Genomic DNA, 19,855 nt, shown 5'->3' on the forward strand with positions numbered 1-19,855 from the left:
GCCTCCAAGAGGGCAGCTCCTCACCTGGGTGTGTGGGGTGGGCCCTGGGGCGACAGAGCTGCAGCCCGCGTGTGCCCCGCCCTGCGCACCCCAGGCCGTGTGCCGCGCCGACGGCAGCTGTGAGTGCGGCCTGGGCTATGAAGGGGACGGCCGCACGTGCACAGGTGAGCAGGGGGGTGGGATGCGAGGTGGGGGGCTCCCCCCCGCCCCTCCTGTCCCCTGGTCCTGCCACTCTCTCCCTGCCCCCCAGTGGCAGACCTGTGCCGGGTCGGGCACGGCGGCTGCAGCGAGCACGCCAACTGCAGCCAAGTGGGCACCGTGGTCACCTGCGCCTGCCTGCCCGCCTACGAGGGCGACGGCTGGAGCTGCCGGGCCCGCGACCCCTGTGCCGATGGCCGCCGCGGGGGCTGCAGTGAGCACGCGGACTGCTTGAGCACCGGCCCGGTGAGCAGCCGGGGAGCCGCGGAGCCGCGGAGCTGGGGAGGCTCCACAGAGCGGGCGCCCCCGCCCTCCCGGGGCCCTCAAGAGCACCCACCCGTCTCCCGCCCCAGAACGCGCGGCGCTGTGTGTGCCATGCCGGCTACGTGGGTGACGGACTGCAGTGTCTGGAGGAGCCGGAGCCGCCCGTGGACCGCTGCCTGGGCCAGCCACCGCCCTGTCATGTGGATGCCGTGTGCACGGACCTCCACTTCCAGGGTGTGCTTCCCTGCCCGCCCCCAGTGCCCCTGCTTGCCCTCGGTGCCGCCGGGCTGATCACGCGTCCCTCCCTTCTGCAGAGAAGCAGGCTGGGGTCTTCCACCTCCAGGCCCCCAGTGGTCCTTCCGGCCTGAACTTCTCAGAGGCCGAGGCGGCCTGTGGGGCCCAGGGAGCTGTTCTTGCTTCTCTCCCTCAGCTCTCTGCTGCCCAGAAGGTGTGTGGGACCCAGGGGTCTGGAGCCGAGCCTGTGGGGGCCCTCTCGAGTTGGGCCTTAGGCTTCAGCATCCCCTCCTGCCCCTACAGCTGGGCTTCCACCTGTGCCTTGTGGGCTGGCTGGCCAACGGCTCGGCTGCCCACCCAGTCGTCTTCCCCGCGGCAGACTGTGGCGGTGGTCAGGTAGGCGTCGTCAGCCTGGGCGCCCGGAAGAACCGCTCGGAGCGCTGGGACGCCTACTGCTACCGCGAGCTAGGTGCAGCCCCCTGCCCCAGGGCCCCCCACCCCACCCCACCCCACCCCACCCCACGGCTTGGCTCCTTCCCGCTGACCCCTCCCCCCCGAACTGCCTTTCCCGCAGACGTGGCCTGCCGGTGCCGCCGCGGCTTTGTGGGTGACGGGACAAGCGTGTGCAATGGGAAGCTGCTCGATGTCCTGGCTGCCACCGCCAACTTCTCCACCTTCTATGGGGTGTGCGGGGGCCCAGCCTTAGGGCTGAGGGTGTGGCGGGGGCAGGGGCGTAGCTGGGGTCCCTGGGGAGGGAGCCAGCCCATGGTCCTATCTCCCCCCGCACCCCCAGATGCTGCTGGGCTATGCCAACGCCACCCCGCGGGGTCTGGACTTCCTGGACTTCCTGGATGACGAGCTCACCTACAAGACACTCTTCGTCCCTGTCAATGAAGGCTTCCTGGACAACATGGTAACTGGCAGGGGCTGTGGGCAGAGCCAGGCCCGACGCTGACCCCTCGGGCTGGCCTGGGCCAACAGGCCTTGCTCTGCCCACAGACGCTGAGCGGCCCCGACCTGGAGCTGCACGCCTCCAACACCACCTTCCTGAGTGCCAATGCCAGCCAGGACACTGTGCTCCCTGCCCACTCGGGCCTCAGCCTCGTCTTCAGTGCTGCGGGCCCTGACAACAGTTCCTGGGCCCCGGTGGTGAGTGTGGCCACCGCACCTCCCCCGCTGGCCCCAGCCGTCACTCACCCACTAGGCCTGACTCTGGTCTCCCTACAGGCCCCAGGGGCAGTTGTGCTTAGCCATGTCGTCGTGTGGGACATCATGGCATTCAACGGCATCATCCACGCTCTGGCCAGGCCCCTCCTGGCCCCCCTACAGCCTGTGAGTTGGCGGGGGTGGGGTGAGGGGACAGCCCTGGCCTGTCTGGCCTTGACGCTCCCCTCGTTTACAGCGGGCAGTGGTGGCAGCCGAGGCTCCGCCTGTGGTGGCAGGCGTGGGGGCTGTGGTAGCCGCTGGAGCACTGCTCGGCCTCGTGGCTGGAGCCTTCTACCTCCGCGCTCGAGGCAAGGCCACAGGCTTTGGCTTCTCCACCTTCCAGGTAGGGCCGTGTTGCGTTGGGGTGGGGGTGCTGGAGGTGTCTGGGTCCGTCCATCTTGCTGGAGGCCCCTCACCACTCATCTCTCTTCTCAGGCGGAAGATGATGCTGAGGAAGACTTCTCCCCCTGGCAGGAAGGGACCAGCCCAACCCTGGTGTCTGTCCCCAACCCAGTCTTTGGCAGCCATGATGCCTTTTGTGAGCCCTTTGACGTGAGTGTGGGGTGTCAGGGGCGGTAGAAAGGGGCCCAGGGCCTGGTTTCGGCCCAGCCACAAAGGGTCCTCTCCCCACCCCCCAGGACTCGCTCCTGGAGGACGACTTCCCTGACACCCAGAGGATCCTCGCGGTCAAGTGATGCGGCTAGGGCCGGACAGAGGCACAGGGAGAGGGAGACCACTTTTATTGCCCGTCCTGGACCGACACCCAGCGTGGGCGGGGCAGGAGGGGTTAGAACCTGCTCTGGACAATAAAGGTGCCCTCAGCGGATGTGGGCCATGTCGCCAAGAAAGGGCGTCTTCATGCAGCCGGTGCAGAGCTGATCCATCCAGAGCGGCGCCTCATGCTGCAGGGGCGTGCGGCGCGGGTAGAAGGTGAAGTCGACACGGTAGTTGAGCAGACAGCTGAGGGAGGCCATGTAGAGGTCAGAGAAGCGCACGAGGCGCCGGGAGAAGTAGGTGGGGTTGTGGAAGGTGCGGAAGATGCTTCCAAACTGGGCGTTGAACAGGGCCTTGGTGACGCACCTGAGGAGGAGACATGGGGCGCTCGAGGGGGCCTGGGAGCCATAGGGCTGGAAGCGCTCCCTGCACCCTCCCCTGCCCACCTCAGCTCCTGCCGCTCCTTCATCCAGGCCGCCAACACCTGCTGCGATTCGGCGTCCTGGTACGTCTGCAGGAGCCAAGGGGGTGCGGGGGGGTGAGCCCAGGCGGCAGCCCTGCCTCCCCCCCGGCCCCCGCCCCTGCCCCCCCACCTGCATGCGCTCCAGCAGCCCCGTGAGTGCCTGCTGCCACGTCAGCGAGTGCATGTACTGCTCCGTGTTGATGATGCGGATCTCGCGCTCTAGCTCGGGGATGATGGCCCCCGTTCGCCAGCCGTGCCGCAGCATGAGGTCCTGCAGGGCAGGGTGGGGGCGGGCTTCAGCAGCGGCGAGCGGGGCTCCCTCCCTCCCGCCCTCCTCACCGGGCGGGCCCAGCCTCGCCCCCTCACCGCCAGGTCACTGTACAGGTGGTCCCCGAAGTAGAGCACGCGGGGTCCACGCCATTCTGTCAGGCGCAGGAAGTCATACAGGTTTCCCTGGGGAGAGTGGGGGAGGGGGCACCGCCGAGCGCAGTGTACCAAGGGGCTCCCGTGGGGCTGCCAGAACCCCGCCTTGTTCTCCGCTGCTCCTCCCAAATCCCCAGAGGCAGCGAGGCCCCTCCAGCTGGACGCCCGGCTGCTCTTTCCCGTGGCCTCACTGTCCCCAGGCTCTGACCCTTGTCTCCTCCCCCTCACAGTCAGGAAGGGGGTCTGCCCACCCCAGGAAAGCCTCCTGTAGGCCCGGCACGGTGCCCTGTGCCTCCAGGGCCTCCCCTCCCTGTGGCCTCACACCCACGCCAGGGATCCCACGCTGTGGGAAACAAACCACAGCAGCAAGCCCATGGCCCCAGAGCCCTTCCTGTCCTCCCGGGCGTGAGCCCAGAGGGACCCGGCAGACCTCCTGGCGAAGCCATCTGCCCCTCCTGCTCCAGAGCCAGAGCAGAGATGAAAGCGGTCAGGCTCAAACACGACAGAGGGAGCTCTTGCGAGAGCCAAAAGCGGGGCAGGGGGCCCAGGGCAGGAAGTGCAGCAGCCGCCGGGCAGGAGCCCACCCCGCAGCAGGGAGCAGAACCCGCACGCAGCACGAAGCGGTTACTACAGCAGCCCGTGCCTGCCGTGGCCAGGGGAAGCCAGCCACAGCGGCCACGGGTGGTTGCCAAAGGCTTAATTGTCGAATTAAGCTCAGGTGGGGAGTCAAGTACGAGGGGGGCGGAGTGCCGCGGATGGGCCCCGAAGTGAGAGACAATCTGGAGGTACAGGAGCTGCGTCAGGCAAGATGGAGCCTGGGGTTCCTGCATGGGGAGCCAGGGAGGGAGCGCAAAGAAAGACGAGAAGCAAGCAGGATCCAGCGCACACCCACAGTGAAACTTCAGATTGTCAGGCACAAAGAAAAGGCTAAAAGCTGCCAAAGGAGAAAAAGTCCCATGTTCCCCACAAAGCTGCGTGACCCTCCTCAGGCTAAGATGCCAAGACACAGGAGCACGTCCCCCTCAAAGTCAAAGGAAAGAGCCTGCGCCCAAGGGGGCCACAGAGTTGGGGGCCACGGGGCTATGAGTACTGCCTGCAGGCCAGGCCTCGGCTCTGGATACCCCCGAGTGCTTCCCCTGACCCCACTACTGACTTCCTCCCTCCCCCAGCCCCTGGAACCTCCACCCTCACGGAGACCAGCTCAGCCAGGATTTCCGCATTCCATCCAGGGCCAAATGCCTTAATCCTGCTCCTTAATTGCCACCCAAACCCCAGCACTAGGCCCCCTTCTCATCTTCCTAGACACCAGCTAGGAAAGGGGGTCTCCCGCAAAGGCCCGTGAGGGGCTCCTACCAGCTCGTCTGGCTGCAGCAGAGCAGTCAGCCCCAAGTACTAGTGCCACTGATCATCTAGGGGGTTTTAGTAAATGCCTGGCGACTTTAAGGGCTTTCTACCACAATTCAAGTAGAACACTTTTTTTATTTACATTATACCTCTTTTATAGATGAGGAAAAGCAAGGCACAGAGAGGCCAAATGACTCGGTCAGACTCCCTCTGCTGTGGAGTAGTAAGCTTGAAATTCAAACACAGGCAGCCTGACCAGGCCTGTGCCGAGAGCTGTTCCCCGGTGCCCCCGGACGCAGTGCGAGGGGGCAGAGGCACGGCAGATGTGTGGTGGCAGGGCAGGGCCCAGGAGGCTGTGCTTCTGTCCCCTCCACAGCCTGGGGCCGTGGCGAGGCCACCCAGATGGCACTCACCTGCCGATAGATTTTGCCCTTCTCCAGGCGGGTGATGCGGTCCCAGTGCAGGGAGCCCTTTTCGTCGAGTTTTCTGAAAGGCCTGGTGCGGGGTGGGGAGGGGACGGTAAAGGGCTGGATTTCCCGTGTGGGACAGGACTGGTGGGGGGGGCGGCAGGCACCTTCCCCACCTGCTCACATGTGCCATTGGCCGACAAGGGGGTGTCTCTACCCCAAGCACGCAGGGTGCTGAGCAAAGGCCAGTCCCCACGCCCCGGCCCCATCACCCCTGCTAGGCCCATACTTGCGCCGGTCAGTGAAGAAGCTGGGTTTGTCTGCCTGGACGATGACCACGTCGAAGAGGTGACGCCAGTCGGGACCCACCATGTGCCGCATCCCCTTGTCCCTGGGCAGAGGCAGAGGTGGGGCAGAGGTGGGACAGGGAGCAGGGGGATGGGGTGGGGTGGGGGTGGGGCGGGGCGGAGGGAGGCCCCTCCCCCAGCCCACCTGCTCCCTCCTCCCCACCGCGGGCAGCGGGCAGCTCACACGAAGCTGAAAGGGCTGTTGGTGATGAGGAACAGCTGCTTCCCATGCGCCACCAGGCGGCTCAGGACAGCGAATGTCTCGTCCCCTCTCAGGATGTACTTCTCTAATGGGGAGATGGGTCTGTGAGGGCCAGCCCGGCACCCTGCCCAGGAAGCTGCAGTAGGGGCTGCCACGGTCTACCCTTACCCATATCCCGCTCGATCCACTGGTACATGAGGCCCTTCACGTGCACGTCTCGAATGGCATCCTGGGGGCAGCGGAGGGACAGTAAGGGTGCAGTGGGGCCTAGGAAGCGGGCCCTGCTGTGGCCGACTTTACCTTTCCTGCCACCCTGAGAGGCCAAAGGTCCTCACCGTCACGTCCTTGTAGAGGTGTGCCTGGTCAAACTCCAGGCTGTGCCCCAGGAAGTGGTCTACCACACAGGACAGCAGGGCCATCTCCGGCAGCGAGAAGATGTCCATGAACTGCTTGATGGAGGGACCCTGCAGAGGGGACCACCACCTCAGCAAGCCCCCGCCCCACCCCCCCCAGCCCTGGAGACCAAGGGCTCTGAATCTGCCCTGCCATACTGGTAGAGGGGCACGGGCTGCGGGTCAGGGCAGGCCCACCATGGTGTGGGCCCCCGTAGTGAGATCACTGCGCTGGCCGCCCGCGGCGGAGGCATATGGAGTGAGTACCTTGCCGTAGAAGCCGCTCATCTGGTACAGTGGGATGTGCTGGGTGCCCCCATATAAATCGATCACCTCCTCATCAGGCACAGGTTGGAGGCCCCTGGGTGGGTGTGCAGACATCATGAGTCCAAAGTGGTCCTGAGCCGAGGACACAGTATAGTTGGGGGTGGGGGGACAGCAGAGTGAGGCCGGGCAGTCTGCACTGACCTGTAGGCTGTCCCCAGCTGCACATAATGGAAGGCGTCGATCTTCATCAGAAGGCTCTGGGAATGCCAGAGGAGTGGGATGGGTGGGGAGAAAGGGGTCTGCATTGGCCCTGAGCCGGTCTCTGTGCCCAAGCCCCGATGGGAAGGTACCGAGGGGATCATGTGCCCGTCGGGAGGAAGCTACAGCTTTGAGGCCAAGGGGGCGGCCCCTCCGTTAGAGGACGTAGTGCCGGTACACATCTAGTTAAGAGGGGCCGCTGGAGTCTGTGGCCCAGCCACTCACCTTCTGAATGTCGTAGTGGAGGCCTCGGATGGCAAAGCTGGGGTCATAGTCATACTTCCGGATCCCCTCTGGGTACTGTCGGGGGCAAGTGGGCCAGGCCTGAGCCAGGAGCACTACCAGACCTCTGGCGGGGGCAGCCGCCTCAGGGGACCCCCATGACTCCGCCTGGGATCTCTCCAGCGCCGGGGCTACCTGCCTGGCCGGCCTCACCTTGTAGTGCTCAATCAGGATGTCACGGGCAGCACTGAAGATCTCAGGGTGCAGCGCGTCTGCATACTGGGCCAGCGTGTAGTCGTAGTCGAAGCCGTAAACTTCAACATCACGCAGGCTGATCTCGTTGTTGGCGTAGATGGCCGCTGGGTTCAGGAGACTGCAGACCTCGGGGGGCAGGAGGTCTGGAGGGAGGAGATGCAGGTATGAGGAGGAGGACGGACACAGTAGCAGCAAATGGTTACTGAGCGCTTTCCAGGTGCCTAGGCCTGGGAGCCTCATGAAACCACCGAGGATGGGTAATCTTAGCCCCAGGCTGCATATGGTCAAACTGAGGCTCAGAGAGGCCACTTGCCCAGGGTCACATGGTTGGGGTAAGGCAGAGCTGGCAATGGGCCAAGGCCCGGCTGGAGCTCCTAGCTGTGGGTCTTGGGTTACACCATTGCCTGCAGCCCAGCAGGTACACCGAGTCCAGGTTTCCTCCAGGCTCCCATAAGCCCCATCGGAGTGATGGCTACGCTCAGACCCTTTCCACATTGCCTGCAACCTGGGCTGAGGCTGAGAAACATGACGGGACTGGGGGGTACTGGGCAGCTCCTCTGTCACTCGCACTCCCAGCACCTGCCACAGCTTGTGGCCCCTCTAATCGGATTTCAGCTGCCCGCCAGTCTGCATAATGACATTTGCTGCTTCTAGCCAGGGAACATTGCTAATTATGATAGGCAGGACGTGTGATGTTGGGCTATGGGGCAAGAAACCAGGCTGCTCCCCCCTCGGGATATGGTCAGAGCCACCCCAGGCCCCTGGCTGCTACTGAGGGCTGAGTGGGACACTGTGCAGAGTAGGCTCTAGGGTCCCAGGGAGGCAGATGAGGATGAGGGGTCCCAGGCTCATCTGCCTCAGTTTCCCCATCTGTACAGGAGGGGAGGTAGATGGAGAAAGGGCACGGGCTTTGAGGTCAGACAGACCAGGCCAAGCTCTCCCTCTCACAGCTGTGACCTCAGGAAAGTCACCTCACCTTCTGGGCCTCAGATTCCCTATCTTTAAAGGGGGAATCAAAATCATGCCAATTTACGGAATTACTGAGAGGGTCATATGGAATGGGCTCTGTGCAGCATTCCCGCTCTGCACCCACAGCAAACGTGGGATTAGATGGGCAATGCGTCTCTGGAGCCCGGCATCTCCCTGTCCCGGGTTCCCCTGCATCACTCAAGGACTAGGGGCTGCCGGAGAGGGGGCAGGCAGGACTAGGTGCACAGGGCACCGCCTTGCAGGGGCTCCAGGTAGCCCCATTCCTGAGACCTCTAGCCTGTGGCTGAGGCCCGCACAAAGAGCCCAAGCCTCCAGGCAATTCCTGTCTCAGCCACAGCTAGGCATCATCTTGAAGCAGAAGCCCTGGGCCACGCAGCATTCCCTGTGCTCAGAGACAGACACTGATGAGCTCCCATGCTCCGACCAGCTGCCTTGGAGGCCCCTTTGGAACACAGGCTCCATCCCTACCCTGTCCCTTTCCTTTGGAGCCAAGTGCAGGGTGTGGGTGGGGGAACAAGTGTGGCTGGTTCCTCTCGGGGCCCGAGGCCAACGTGGGCCCAGCCCAGAGCAGCCGTTGCAGACTGGTGGGTGCAGACAGAATATTCTTCGCTTGGACGCACAGGAGACGCACTGACTGCAGCTCTCCAGGGAGCTGCTTCTGAGATGCCGCTCTGAGGTCACTAGGACCCTGGGCCTTGCTGTCTGCACAGGCCTGAGTTCCTGGGTCCCAACGCTAACTCCTGGTACAATATCCAGTAGACCCCCAGACGGGAGGGATCTGCTTGGTGGTGTGGCCCCTTGCTGGCAGGGTGCTGGCCACGTGCAGGGACGGATGATCCTCTGAGGGACAAAGCAGGGTGGGGGAGCAGCCCACAGGGTCTGCCCTCCTGACTGGATTTCTGGACTGAGGAAACCATAGCTCTGGGGGCCACAAAGCCCCCACTCCTTTCCACAGGGCTGCGGTGGTGCACGGGGCCGGGTGAGTTGGATGTACCCCTCGCTGGCGCTGGCCTCCCAAGTTCACTGGGCTCACTGTGCAGACGCTCCCTTTCCTCTTCCAAGCCTGCCCCACTCCTGCCCCAGGCTCCAGGGCCAACTCTTCCCCACGGCAGCTGTGAGACTCACTGTGGGTGCCGTCCTCCCAGCTGCCGCTGGGTGCACATGCCAGGTGCCTTAGAGGCTCATCATGTTCAGGCCCCACTCCAATCCTATGAGGTGATCACACTCATCCATCATCCAGAGGAAGAAATGGGCTCAGGGAGGTGAAGTCACTTGCTTTAAACCATCCAGCAGTAGGCAATGGAGTTGAGATTCAAGTTGAGGTCACTCTACCTGCCTTAATCAACTCTCCCCCTAGGCCTAGCCTTCCAGCGTCCCCACGCTGGCTGGTGGAGAGGCAGTGGCCTGGGGCCTGGCTCCCTGGCCAAGTCTTGCCCACAGGCATTAGCCCAAGGTGTATCTCAATGCCCAGAATCTCCTCCAGAAAACCCAGTCAAGAGGGGTGACTCAGGGGTGCAAGCCTGGCTCATCCTGGCACTCACCACGGCATCTTGGAAATGACCTTGCCCCTTTCCCATCAAGAGGAGCCTGGGTGTCTCTGTGGAGATCTGAAGATGCTGGTGCACCTGGCGTGACAAAGCCCAACAGACCTCACTATGTTCTCTCCCACACCTAGAAGGCAGGCTCCTCAGTTTGCTCTGCAGGTCTTCTCCAGACCCAGAGCAAACACCTCTTCTTAAACAGCCTCCCAGGCCTGTCCTCTCCACTGAGGGGGTGCAGGGTGGGGTCCTGCAGAACCACCGTTCCTCAGGGGTCTTAACTATTCTGCCCCGTGCTTCTCAGGTGAGTCCCTTTCAGCTCTCCACACGGCTAGAATGGAAGCCCCATTCCCTCAGCTGGAATCTTCCAGCCAGGGGCACTTTGTCTTACCAGACAATGAGAGCAGCATCACCCTTGGGGGCTCCTCTGGAAGCTCCCTGCCCTTTCTTGGCCTGGTTCCCTCTGAGTCATCACTACAACCCTGTGGCAGTGGGCCCAGGATTGTGTTTAATGCTGTGGACACTGAAGGTCTAAGAGGGTGAGGCCTGCTGAGCACGCCCTGGCTGGCCAGTGACAGGGTCAAGCCCAAACCACGCCTGCCTGCTGCAGAGGCAGAGCCTCCGGACACCCGGGGACATCTACTGAGCTCTCTGGCCTCCTCAGCCCATTTTTATGGGGAAGAGAGGGCGGGAGAGGAGGGTACAGGAGGTTAAGCGTCCTGGCCAAGGATGCAGCCACGCTTGTGGACTCCAGGGCCCGGGGGCAACTTGGTCTCGTTTCTCCAACCAACACCTTCCCCTCCTGGGCTGAGAGTGCTCCGGACCTGGGTCGCAATCTAGAGGCGTCTGCAAAGTCTAGTCCGCGTCCCCTGAGGTTGGGCAGCGACGCCGGCTGGCTTTGTCCAGATGCTCCCGCCCCAGTTGAGGGCCCCTAAGAGAACAAGGGGTTGGGGGCATTTCCGCCGCAGCCTCCCGGCAGGCGGGATTGCCAGGAAAGACGGTGGGGGGGCTCCGCATTCCGGAGGCCGCTTCGGGATCCCCGAGCTCCTGCAGACGGAGCCAGGGAACAAACCTCCCGTCGGCCCACCTGCCTCCGGGCGTCGGGGCGGCCCCAGAGGCCCCCGGGACGACCCGCTGGAGCCTCTCCCGAAGAGCTGCCGGGACTTCGGGCTCCGGGGCCCCAGCGAGCCCCACCAGAGCGCTTTCCCCGCAGAGCGACGCCCGGGACGGCCGGTCGGTCTGTCGCCCGGACGCGAGCCTGCCGCCGCGCGGATGCACCCCCAGCGCCCGTCCCACTGCTGCTCATCACCCACCGTGCACCAGTCTCCGCATGTCCTGGTAACGAGCCCACAGGTGCGCGCTGAGCTCGGCGCCGCCGGCGGGCGCCGGGGCGGGCGCCGGGGCGGGCGCGGAGCGCGGGGTGCCCGGGCAGTGGGCGCCGGGACCCGGGGGGCCGCAGCCAGGGCAGGAGGGCGAGGACGAGGAGGCTCGCGGCCCGCCGTGGCCCCTGCACGGCAGCCAGCGCCGAGCGGCCGCCCGCAGCCCCGCACCCGCCATGCCCGCCGCGCGCCGCCCGCGCAGCCCTCTGCCCGTCGGCCAGTCCGCCGCCCTCCGACTGCGCGCCCGCCACGGTGGCCGCGTGCTCCTCACGGCGGCCGGCCAATGGGCACGGCGCGCGGAGTCCGGTCGGCCAATGGGCGCGCCCGGCAGCCCGGGGCGGGAGGTCCCGGGACGGGGCGGGGCGGGGCGGACTCCCGGGCCCCCTCCCCCGTCTCCGCGAGGCCGAAAAGGACTCTGCGCCCCCCTTCGGTCGCCGCGGCGGCGATGGTCGCTCCTTCGGCCCCGCTCCCGGGAGGTCGGAGGGCCTAAGAACGGCCGTCTCCTTGAGGCTATGGACGGCCGGGGCGCGGGGAGGGGAGAGCCGGAGCGCGGCGGGCCCCCCCGCCACCGCCCCCCCGCGGGTCCTCTGTCTCCCCCTCCGCTCCCGGGTCCTCCTGCCCCTTCCCCATCCCTCCCCCCCGCCCCCGCCCCCGCCCCGTCCTCCTGACCTCAGCTCCGCCGCCGCTCCCCGCCAGTCCTGCGCCGGGGGTCCTGTTCCCCGCAGACCAGAGGCCGGCCCGTTTCACTCTAGTGAATAAAGAGCCCCTACCTTGCGCCGCCCGGTGCCAGCCCCACGCCGGTGAGACCCCGGGACCCGCAGCGCCGCCGACGCCCGCTGAAGCAGCCCTTCCTTGCCCCTCCCTGTACCTTACGCAGGTGACCCCTTTTAACTCGGAGAAGGACGACCGGGCGGTGCGCTGCAGAGTGGTGGGCCCGGAATCACGGCACCTGCCTGGTTCTGACCTCAGCAAATGGCCTCACCGACCCCACTCTCCGTTTTCCCGCACAGGGTCCCCCTTGAGATGCTGTGGTCTCTTCTGGCAATGTCTCCAGACTTTCCATCGAAATTCTGCATTCCTGCTTGCAACCGCTCGCCACCTGTGTTTCTTCTACGCAGATCTGTTTCCTGAGTCCGCATGCGTACCAGGCCGTGCGCTAGGCTCTGAGGAGGCCAATTTAGCACCGGTGTGCCCTGTCGGTGGGAGCTGGCCAGCTGGACACTGTTTCCTTGGGGTGCTCCTCCATTTGAATATCCACTGCACCTTGGCTGAGAACCTACATACGGTGGGCCAGATCCTGGGCCAGGAGCTGGGGCGGGATAGAGGCGGAAGGGTAGGCCCATGGGAGCCCAAACCTGAGCTAGGAGGGCGTTGGAGACCTGTCTACAAGTAAGCCTTCTCAGGGCGGGAGATGGGTACCCCGCGGTGAAAGGCTCCCAGAGCCACCAAGAGAAACTGGAGTGAGCTCCAAGCCAGTGTGCACGGAGCTGGGTAGGGCAGGCCCCAGGAGAAGGCGGGTGATCCAGGAAGCAGCTCTGGGCCTGCTGCTCTCAGCTCGACTCTGTGACCCTTGCCAGGGACAATGCTTGCTCTCTTTCTCTTCTCTAGCCTATTTTTGTATATTTTGTGTTCACATCACCAAACTTTTTTATTGACTTTAAGTTTTCGTTTGATGTTCCTAGATTGTGTAATAGTTGTCTCCTTTCTCAAAGATAGGCCCCCGTTGTTTTTTTAGCCTTAGGTAATGAGTGACAGTCCTTTACAGCAAGCACAGGAACTTGCTGAGGTCAGAACCAGGCAGGTGCAGTGATTCCGGGCCCACCACTCTGCAGCGCACCGTCCGGTCGTCCTTCTCCGAGTTAAAAGGGGTCACCTGCGTAAGGTACAATCAATCTTAACTTCTCAGTTTCCCATCCATGAAAGGGGATGATGTAAATAGAGGGGAGTGTCCCTAGGTTCTAGAATACATGTAAAGAGCTGGCTCCCAATAAATCACCATCACCACCATCATCATCCCATTTTAGCTAATGGTAATTGATCAGTTACTATGCTCCGAGCATTGTGTTAAGTGCTTTATTTGTATTCCCTCTAAATCCTCACAGCATCAAAGAAAGGCCCCCATTTTGTGGTTTGACAAAGCCCATGCTTTTGAGCCGCTCTGCTCTTCTGTGATTATTGTGAATAAGGAGGTGATGCATAAAAAGGACCTAAAAGTAACGGTATAACCTGCATAACGGTAAGTGCCCCATACAGGATAGCTTTTATTAATATCAGGGTGGTTTGTCACAAGGCGATTGCTTGGACTTTTGTTGTGATAAAGTTCAGCTTTCAAGAATGCATATCAAATTGTTATTTTTAGAATTCTAGTCATCAGTCACGACCCCGAAATAAATGCAAAGCATTGCATAATTGCATTTTAAAGTGCGGTACACCTTTAGTCCATCAGAGAGGATCATCACTTCTAGCAGGACTTTAAGAAAAAAGATGGCGGTGGCAGAGTAGGGGGTGCCGCCGCCAATTCCAAGCGCTGGCTTGCAAAGAGGAGGCCGGGGCGGGGCCGGGTCGACGCCACGTGCGAGGCCCCGCCCTCTCGCGCCGCCCCGCCTCCAGAGCCGAGGCGCCTGCGCCTGCTCCCTCCGGCCGGGCTCGACCTCACGGAGCACGCGCGCTCCGCCACATTCGGATTGGCGGATCCGCGCGCCCCACGGCACTCTGATTGGTGGAGTCGCTCAGGTTCTGGGTCGGGGGCTCCGCGCTCGGCTCCTTCAGCTCAGCGCTCGACTTCTTCAGCTCAGCACCCGCCTGGCTACAGCAGGGCCGGGGCAGCACGGCCACTAGGCCTTCGGACTTGTTTGTAGCTGGGCGCTCCAGTCCGGGGGCTGGGACAGCTCCCGTCGCTCCCGGTTCCGCCGTACCCCTCTCCACGACCTGAGTTGGGCATGTTTTCCAGGGCCCAGGTGAAGCAGATCCTGCAGCGGGTGCCCGGGAAGCAGCGATTCGGCGTCTACAGGTTCCTGCCCTTTTTTTTTGTCCTGGGAGGAACGATGGAGTGGATCATGATTAAACTGCGTGTGGGCCAGGAGACCTTCTGTAAGTGGGGGTGCAGCAGCGTCCGTCCCATTTCAGGAAGGCAGGAGGCGGCTAGGGACCCGTTTTTCTGGGGGGACAGTCTTAGGTTGCAGACCGCTCATTTCATTCAGAGCGCTGAGCTGCCTTTACCGTGGTCAGAAGGGCAAGTACGGTTCCGTTCGCGGCCCGGCCCTCTTGTAAGCGGGGCGACAAAGGCACATTGGCGTCCAACCTTGAGGTCTTCCCTGCACTCTCAGGGGAGAGCACGTGACTCCACGCTGGCCGCTCTCCTCTCAAGCCTGCCCCTCGTCCCTGCGGGCTGGTGACGTTTGGTCCTAAGGAACAGAGTTGCTCACAGCACCGTGAGCTGTGGGAGTGGATCCTGAAGATTCAGGGAGTGGGATCCTGAAGATTCACGGAAACTCCTGCTAACTGGCCAGCCCTTTCTGGATTCTTCAGTCCAAACCCCGGAAGGAGCCGGTCTGCCTGGCCTAATTACCACTGTCTTTGCCGGGCAGAGCCCCCAGCACCAGGGCCCAGCACTGGAAAGAATGCCTGGCCCTGCTTTGTGGAGCACTAGCTCTGGAAAGGCCAGTTCCCCTTCTGGAAAGACTTTCCCACCCCCTAGGTCCTTTCTGCTTTATCCCTCTCTAGAAACATGTATTACTTGTGAAAAATTTAAAAAATTTCTTTTAAAAAGACTTTATTTTTTAAAGATTTTATTTATTTATTTGACAGAGAGAGACACAGCGAGAGAGGGAACACAAGCAGGGGGAGTGGGAGAGGGAGAAGCAGGCTCTCCGACGAGCCGGGAGCCCGATGCGGGACTCGATCCCAGGACCCTGGGATCATGACCCGAGCCGAAGGCAGTCGCTTAACCAACTGAGCCACCCAGGCGCCCAAAAAGACTTTATTTTTAAATAATCTCTACACTCAACATGGGGCTCAAACCCACAACCCTGTGATCAAGAGTTGCATGCTCCACTGACTGAGCCAGCCAGGCGCCCGCCAACCCTTATTTTGTTTTTTTAAGATTTTATTTATTTGAGAGAGGGAACACAAGAAGGGGGAAAGGCAGAGGGAGAAGCAGGCTCCCCACCGAACAGGGAACCCGATGCGGGGCTTGATCCCAGGACTCCAGGATCATGACCTGAGCTGAAGACGCTTAACTGACTGAGCCACCCAGTGACTGAGCCACCCAGGCGCCCCCCACCCACCTTTATTTTGAAAACATTGTTACATTAGTGTTTTCCAAAGATATTTAGTCTTTTGTTTATCCATTCATCAGTATTTAATGAGCACCCATGAGAGTATATAATGAACAAGGCAGAGAGCCCCCCACTCCAAAAGAGCTCTAATGGCAGAGACCCAACATAAAGACAGTTACTATTAAGTGTGATCAGTGCAGTGAAGTGTGTCTGTGTGTGCATGTGTGGGGCAATGGTAGTCTTGGGTGGGGGTACCTCAGTTGGATCAGATGGTACAGGGAAGGCATCCAGGAGTTACCATGTCAGGTGGGACCTGAAGATTGAGTAGGTCAGTCCGATGAGGGGAATGTTAGTGCTGAGTTGAAAGTGTCTCATGCTAGTGGTAAAAGCAGACATGGGGCTATGGTGTGGATGTTTACTGTGTTGGAGGGACTGCAGGTGAGCAGAGGGAGGGATGAAGTGGTTAGAAATGTGCCTGGCAGGGCCACAGAAGGACTGGAGAACCAAGAATGTACCCAAAGGATTGAAGGGTTTTAATTGGCAGTGGATTAACACATGAGGAGAATGGCTTCTTGTGGAGAGGAGGCAAGGATACTTAGACTGTGTGGTTGTTCAGGTCTGAGACGGTAGCCTGGTTGGATGGGGACAGACGGGATGCCAAGAGGTGACTGGAGTTGAGAGACACGTGGGAGGTGGTACTGACAGGGCCTGGGGATTGAGTGGACTCAGGAGATGAGGAGTGGAGGCTTCTGGTAGGACAGTTAGGGGGACACTGGCAGGATAGTCTGAACTCCGTTTTGGACATGCTAAGGCAGAGATGGGTTATACAGATCTGAAGCTCAGGAGGCAGATCTGGGCCATGGATCTGGGTTTGTGGGTCATTTGAAAGCAGATTGTGATAAAAGTCAGTGTCAAATCCCAACATTTTAAGGGTGATTGGGAGTGACTAGAGAGGCAAGGAGGAGAACCAGGAGGGTTTATCACAGAAGACGGGAGGTCCAGGAAGTCTGACTCTGCGAATGGGAGGTCAGCCCTCCTCCCCACCAAAGAGACTTGAAGATACAAAGATGCTGGTCAGAAAAAGGTAGTGGAGAGAAGCCGCAGATAACTAGTTCTTTGGAAGGTAGGAGAGGTTGGGTAGGAGAGCAGGGCCATAGGAGTAGCCCTTGGAAGTTAGCTGGAATAGTCCTTTGTTGATGACTGATCTGTGTGACCAAAGTTCATGGCCATCTGGGGGTAAGTGAAGAAGGATCAGGGTTATGACTGAGGAAACAGGATTGTTAGGCATCACAGTGGGCCCAGTTAAATGCATTAGTTGGCCCCACAGTGCAAAGCAGAGTGGAGGGATGGAGGAGGGCAGTTGGATGAATCTGTAGTTGGGGTTTTGAAGGTGTGTCAAGAAGTTGATGTTGATAGGAGGGAATTGCAGCTGGTTTGAGCAGGAAGACAGAACAAGATGGGGCTGAGGCGGTATTCAGGGGCCAAGTGCCTGAGGAAGAAGTTAACAGAGGTCCAAGGACAGAATGACTAGAAAGGTAGTAGAGGTTGTGCAGAGCAGGATGAATTTATTACTTCAGAGAGCACTGCAAGTAGATGGCAGAAGTTGACTGGAGAAGTCAAGGAGGTGAAGGGGGCTAGCGCTTCATCCGTATGGTAGGTGATGTTGCCTGGGAAGATGGTATAGGACAGGTCAAGGAGCCTGAGCTAGATGCCCGTGTTTTCAGTGATTGAAGGGGAATAGAGAGCAGGTGCCCATGCAGAGAAGACTGTGGCAAATGGCAAATGCCGCACAGGAAGAGGGTGCAGAATCAGCGGTGTGGAAAAACAGCGGAGACCAAGGCAACTGACCTCACCTCCCCACTCTGAGTTCCTGGGTGTGGGTGAGGGAGCTGCAGAGAGCCTAAGGGCAAGAAGTGCCTTTGAGGCACTTCACTTAAGGATGATTTCAGAGCGGGGCACCTGGGTGGCTCAGATGGTTAAGCGTCTGCCTTGGGCTCAGGTCATGATCCCAAGGTCCTGGGATCGAGCCCCGCATCGGGCTCCCTGCTAGGCGGGGGGCCTGCTTCTCCCCCTCCCTCTGCTTCTCCCCCTACTCATGTTCTCCCTCTCTCTCTCTGTATCTCTGTGTCTGGAATGAATAAATAAAAAATCTTAAAAAAAAAAAAAGATTTCAGAGAAAATAGACATGGGGGGGCAGGGAAGGAAGTAAGGAAAGTCTTAAAACATTGCTAAGAGGTGTGCTAGGACATGATCCTATCTTTGAAGATATGGACTCTTACCATGCTATTGAAGTCCAGAACTGCATTATCATAGTCCTCATTTAACTCGTTATTTTTAAAGATTTTATTTATTTGTCAGAGAGAGAGAGCACAAGCAGGGGGAGCGGCAGGCAGAGGGAGAAGCAGGCTCCCCACTGAGCAAGGAGCAGGATGTGGGACTCGATCCCAGTACCCTGGGATCATGACCTGAGCCAAAGGCAGCCACTTAACCAACTGAGCCACCCAGGCGCCCCCAAGTTTTGTTTTATTTTTTTTTATTTTTTAAAAGATTTTATTTATTTATTTGACAGAGAGAGAGAGACAGGAGAGAGGGAACACAAGCAGGCAGAGTGGGAGAGGGAGAAGCAGGCTCCCCGGTGAGCAGGGAGCCCGATGCGGGGCTCGATCCCAGGACTCCGGGATCATGACCTGAGCTGAAGGCAGACGCTTAACGACTGAGCCACCCAGGCGCCCCCAAGTTTTGTTTTAAATGAAGTTTATTTTGGCGTTGTTAAAAATGAGATTCAGAAATAGCTGACAGACCTAGACTGTTGGTTAAATTAGTCCCATCTGAGTACCTTTAATTCCTGTTTCTTCAAAGTCTAAGTAAAATTCTTATTTGACACAGATGATGTCTACCGTAGAAAAGCCTCAGAACGACAGTATCAGAGAAGGCTGGAAAATGCATCAGAGACTGAACTTCAGCCGTCAATAAAGTGAATATGAAATTTCACTACTGATTTCAACTCCTTTGAAAATGTACTTTTCAGATCTCTTTTTCTTATTCCGAACTGCCTTTACAAAGAATTTTTATAATTTTCCTGTCTGCTTCAATACTTCCCAAGTCACTGTTGGACAGCACTTACGGAAGAACTATTTCCTCCTGAAACACCTGCCCACTGAATCTATTCCATGAAATATTTCTTAAACAATTCAAGGATCAAGCAGGATGCTTTTTTAGTACAGTCTGAATTGTTTGTGAAGTCTTTTGTTTCAGGCAACAAACTGATAACCTTAATTTCCTTTTCTCAGAATTCAGATTTAATCATGGACGTAAAAGTAAGATCTCTATTACAAGATTATTTAAACCAGGATAATTATGCAGATTACATTTCTGCCAGCTACCAGTCTGTCACCATTTTGCGAGGGTGGTGGGAATTCCTGACCACACGTTACCCCAGTCAGGTGCTCTTGTGAACAGAAATAACCCCTTCCTTTGCCTGTCCCTACTAACATACAAGGGCTGGACCTCCACGAGGACTCCAGAGGGGACAGGCTTCACACCTGTCTGTGATGAAGATGTGCTTTCATCCAGCTGCTAAAGATAAAGACACTGCTTCTTCCCTAAGAAAACGAACCTTCACACTGAAAAGCAAAACCATAAAACAACCACAGACTTCAGCTAAGAGGTTCAGAGAGATTTTGTAATTTGACCCACAATAAGTTTGGGTCAGCTGATAGAAAAAACAAAGGCTTTATCCATTTTTTTTTTCTTTTAATCCATGCTTGGTAACTACATCCAACATCTATTTAATCAAGAACATCTCTCTATTAAAGAAGGCTAAGTTTCAAAACGCTTTCTAACAATTGCTCATGAATATACAGAAGGAGATGCTTAAGGCCACAGGGTATTCTCAAGTTAAAAGATCTCTGCCACAAACATATGTTCCAAGTTTTTCTAGGGTTTTTTCTAATTTAAGCTAGTTCACTGATCTTAGAACCAATTCAGTATAAATAGCGAGCCACTGACTACTCAGATCTCCTTCAAGCGCTACCTGCACCAGCTGAGAGTCATTGCTCAGAGATGGCTTGAGTGTGAAGACCAGGGAGAGGAAGGAGGTTTTCCTGTGCACTTGTGTGAACTAGAGAGTTCCTGGTGAACCTAACCTCATAGGCATTTTAGTGGTTAGACTGCAGCATAAGGAATTAAATTGTGGTAGGATTCTCCCAGTTATATAGCCTTATTCCATGTTTCCCCCACCCCAGTTTTAGTTTAGTATTGATATTATATACAGAGACTATGTAACTTACACACCTTTTTCAAAGGCAAGTTGTAAATACTAATAAAACCGTCAGCTAACTTCTGTGTCTGCTGTGGGTCCCTCCCTGGCCCACCTTCCTGTCTGCACCCCAGAGAGAATCACCAGCTACAAATTCATGTTTAACCTTCCTTAAGAGTTTTCTTCTTTTTTTAAAAAAATATGTATCAGAGTGCTC

The 19,855-nt window shown here is 58.9% G+C and overlaps 3 protein-coding genes across 5 annotated transcripts in view; 2 read left to right on the top strand and 1 right to left on the bottom strand.

Annotated features, from left to right (window-relative positions):
- Window positions 1-2,765, top strand: part of STAB1 (stabilin 1) — a 24,212-nt gene extending 21,447 nt beyond the window's left edge. The window contains exons 47-58 of the mRNA XM_081805704.1: window positions 8-164; window positions 251-444; window positions 552-696; window positions 777-910; window positions 1,000-1,165; window positions 1,271-1,380; window positions 1,490-1,609; window positions 1,696-1,845; window positions 1,924-2,028; window positions 2,099-2,245; window positions 2,338-2,454; window positions 2,541-2,765. Of these exons, the coding sequence (XP_081661830.1) occupies window positions 8-164; window positions 251-444; window positions 552-696; window positions 777-910; window positions 1,000-1,165; window positions 1,271-1,380; window positions 1,490-1,609; window positions 1,696-1,845; window positions 1,924-2,028; window positions 2,099-2,245; window positions 2,338-2,454; window positions 2,541-2,597 (1,602 nt within the window). The 3' untranslated portion in view covers window positions 2,598-2,765. The remainder of the gene's footprint in view (window positions 1-7; window positions 165-250; window positions 445-551; window positions 697-776; window positions 911-999; window positions 1,166-1,270; window positions 1,381-1,489; window positions 1,610-1,695; window positions 1,846-1,923; window positions 2,029-2,098; window positions 2,246-2,337; window positions 2,455-2,540) is intronic.
- Window positions 2,626-11,334, bottom strand: NT5DC2 (5'-nucleotidase domain containing 2). Of its 3 annotated transcripts, none has more exons than XM_031039825.2 (14): window positions 11,038-11,333; window positions 7,155-7,339; window positions 6,945-7,019; window positions 6,663-6,718; window positions 6,462-6,555; window positions 6,138-6,266; window positions 5,971-6,031; window positions 5,785-5,887; window positions 5,543-5,644; window positions 5,260-5,341; window positions 3,446-3,532; window positions 3,210-3,350; window positions 3,063-3,127; window positions 2,626-2,862 (listed from the first exon to the last, which is right to left on the bottom strand). In XM_031039825.2, the coding sequence occupies exons 1-14, from the start codon at window positions 11,279-11,281 to the stop codon at window positions 2,721-2,723; spliced, it is 1,566 nt and encodes a 521-aa protein (XP_030895685.2). In that variant the 5' UTR covers window positions 11,282-11,333; the 3' UTR covers window positions 2,626-2,720. The 3 variants fall into 3 exon arrangements, with proteins under 3 accessions (XP_030895685.2, XP_006744047.2, XP_081674989.1); XM_006743984.3 differs by having other exon boundaries at window positions 2,626-2,982; window positions 11,038-11,332; XM_081818863.1 differs by lacking the exon at window positions 3,446-3,532 and having other exon boundaries at window positions 2,626-2,982; window positions 11,038-11,334.
- A 2,478-nt stretch (window positions 11,335-13,812) lies between these two features.
- On the top strand, window positions 13,813-18,371 carry UQCC5 (ubiquinol-cytochrome c reductase complex assembly factor 5). The gene is made up of 2 exons (XM_006743981.3): window positions 13,813-14,193; window positions 18,267-18,371. The coding sequence occupies exons 1-2, from the start codon at window positions 14,043-14,045 to the stop codon at window positions 18,356-18,358; spliced, it is 243 nt and encodes an 80-aa protein (XP_006744044.1). The 5' UTR covers window positions 13,813-14,042; the 3' UTR covers window positions 18,359-18,371.
- The last annotated feature ends 1,484 nt before the right edge of the window (window positions 18,372-19,855 follow it).

This window comes from Leptonychotes weddellii, chromosome 1 (genome assembly GCF_054177405.1).
Source record: "Leptonychotes weddellii isolate Sample4059 chromosome 1, ASM5417740v2, whole genome shotgun sequence".
In the NCBI taxonomy this organism is placed as follows: Eukaryota; Metazoa; Chordata; class Mammalia; order Carnivora; family Phocidae; genus Leptonychotes; species Leptonychotes weddellii.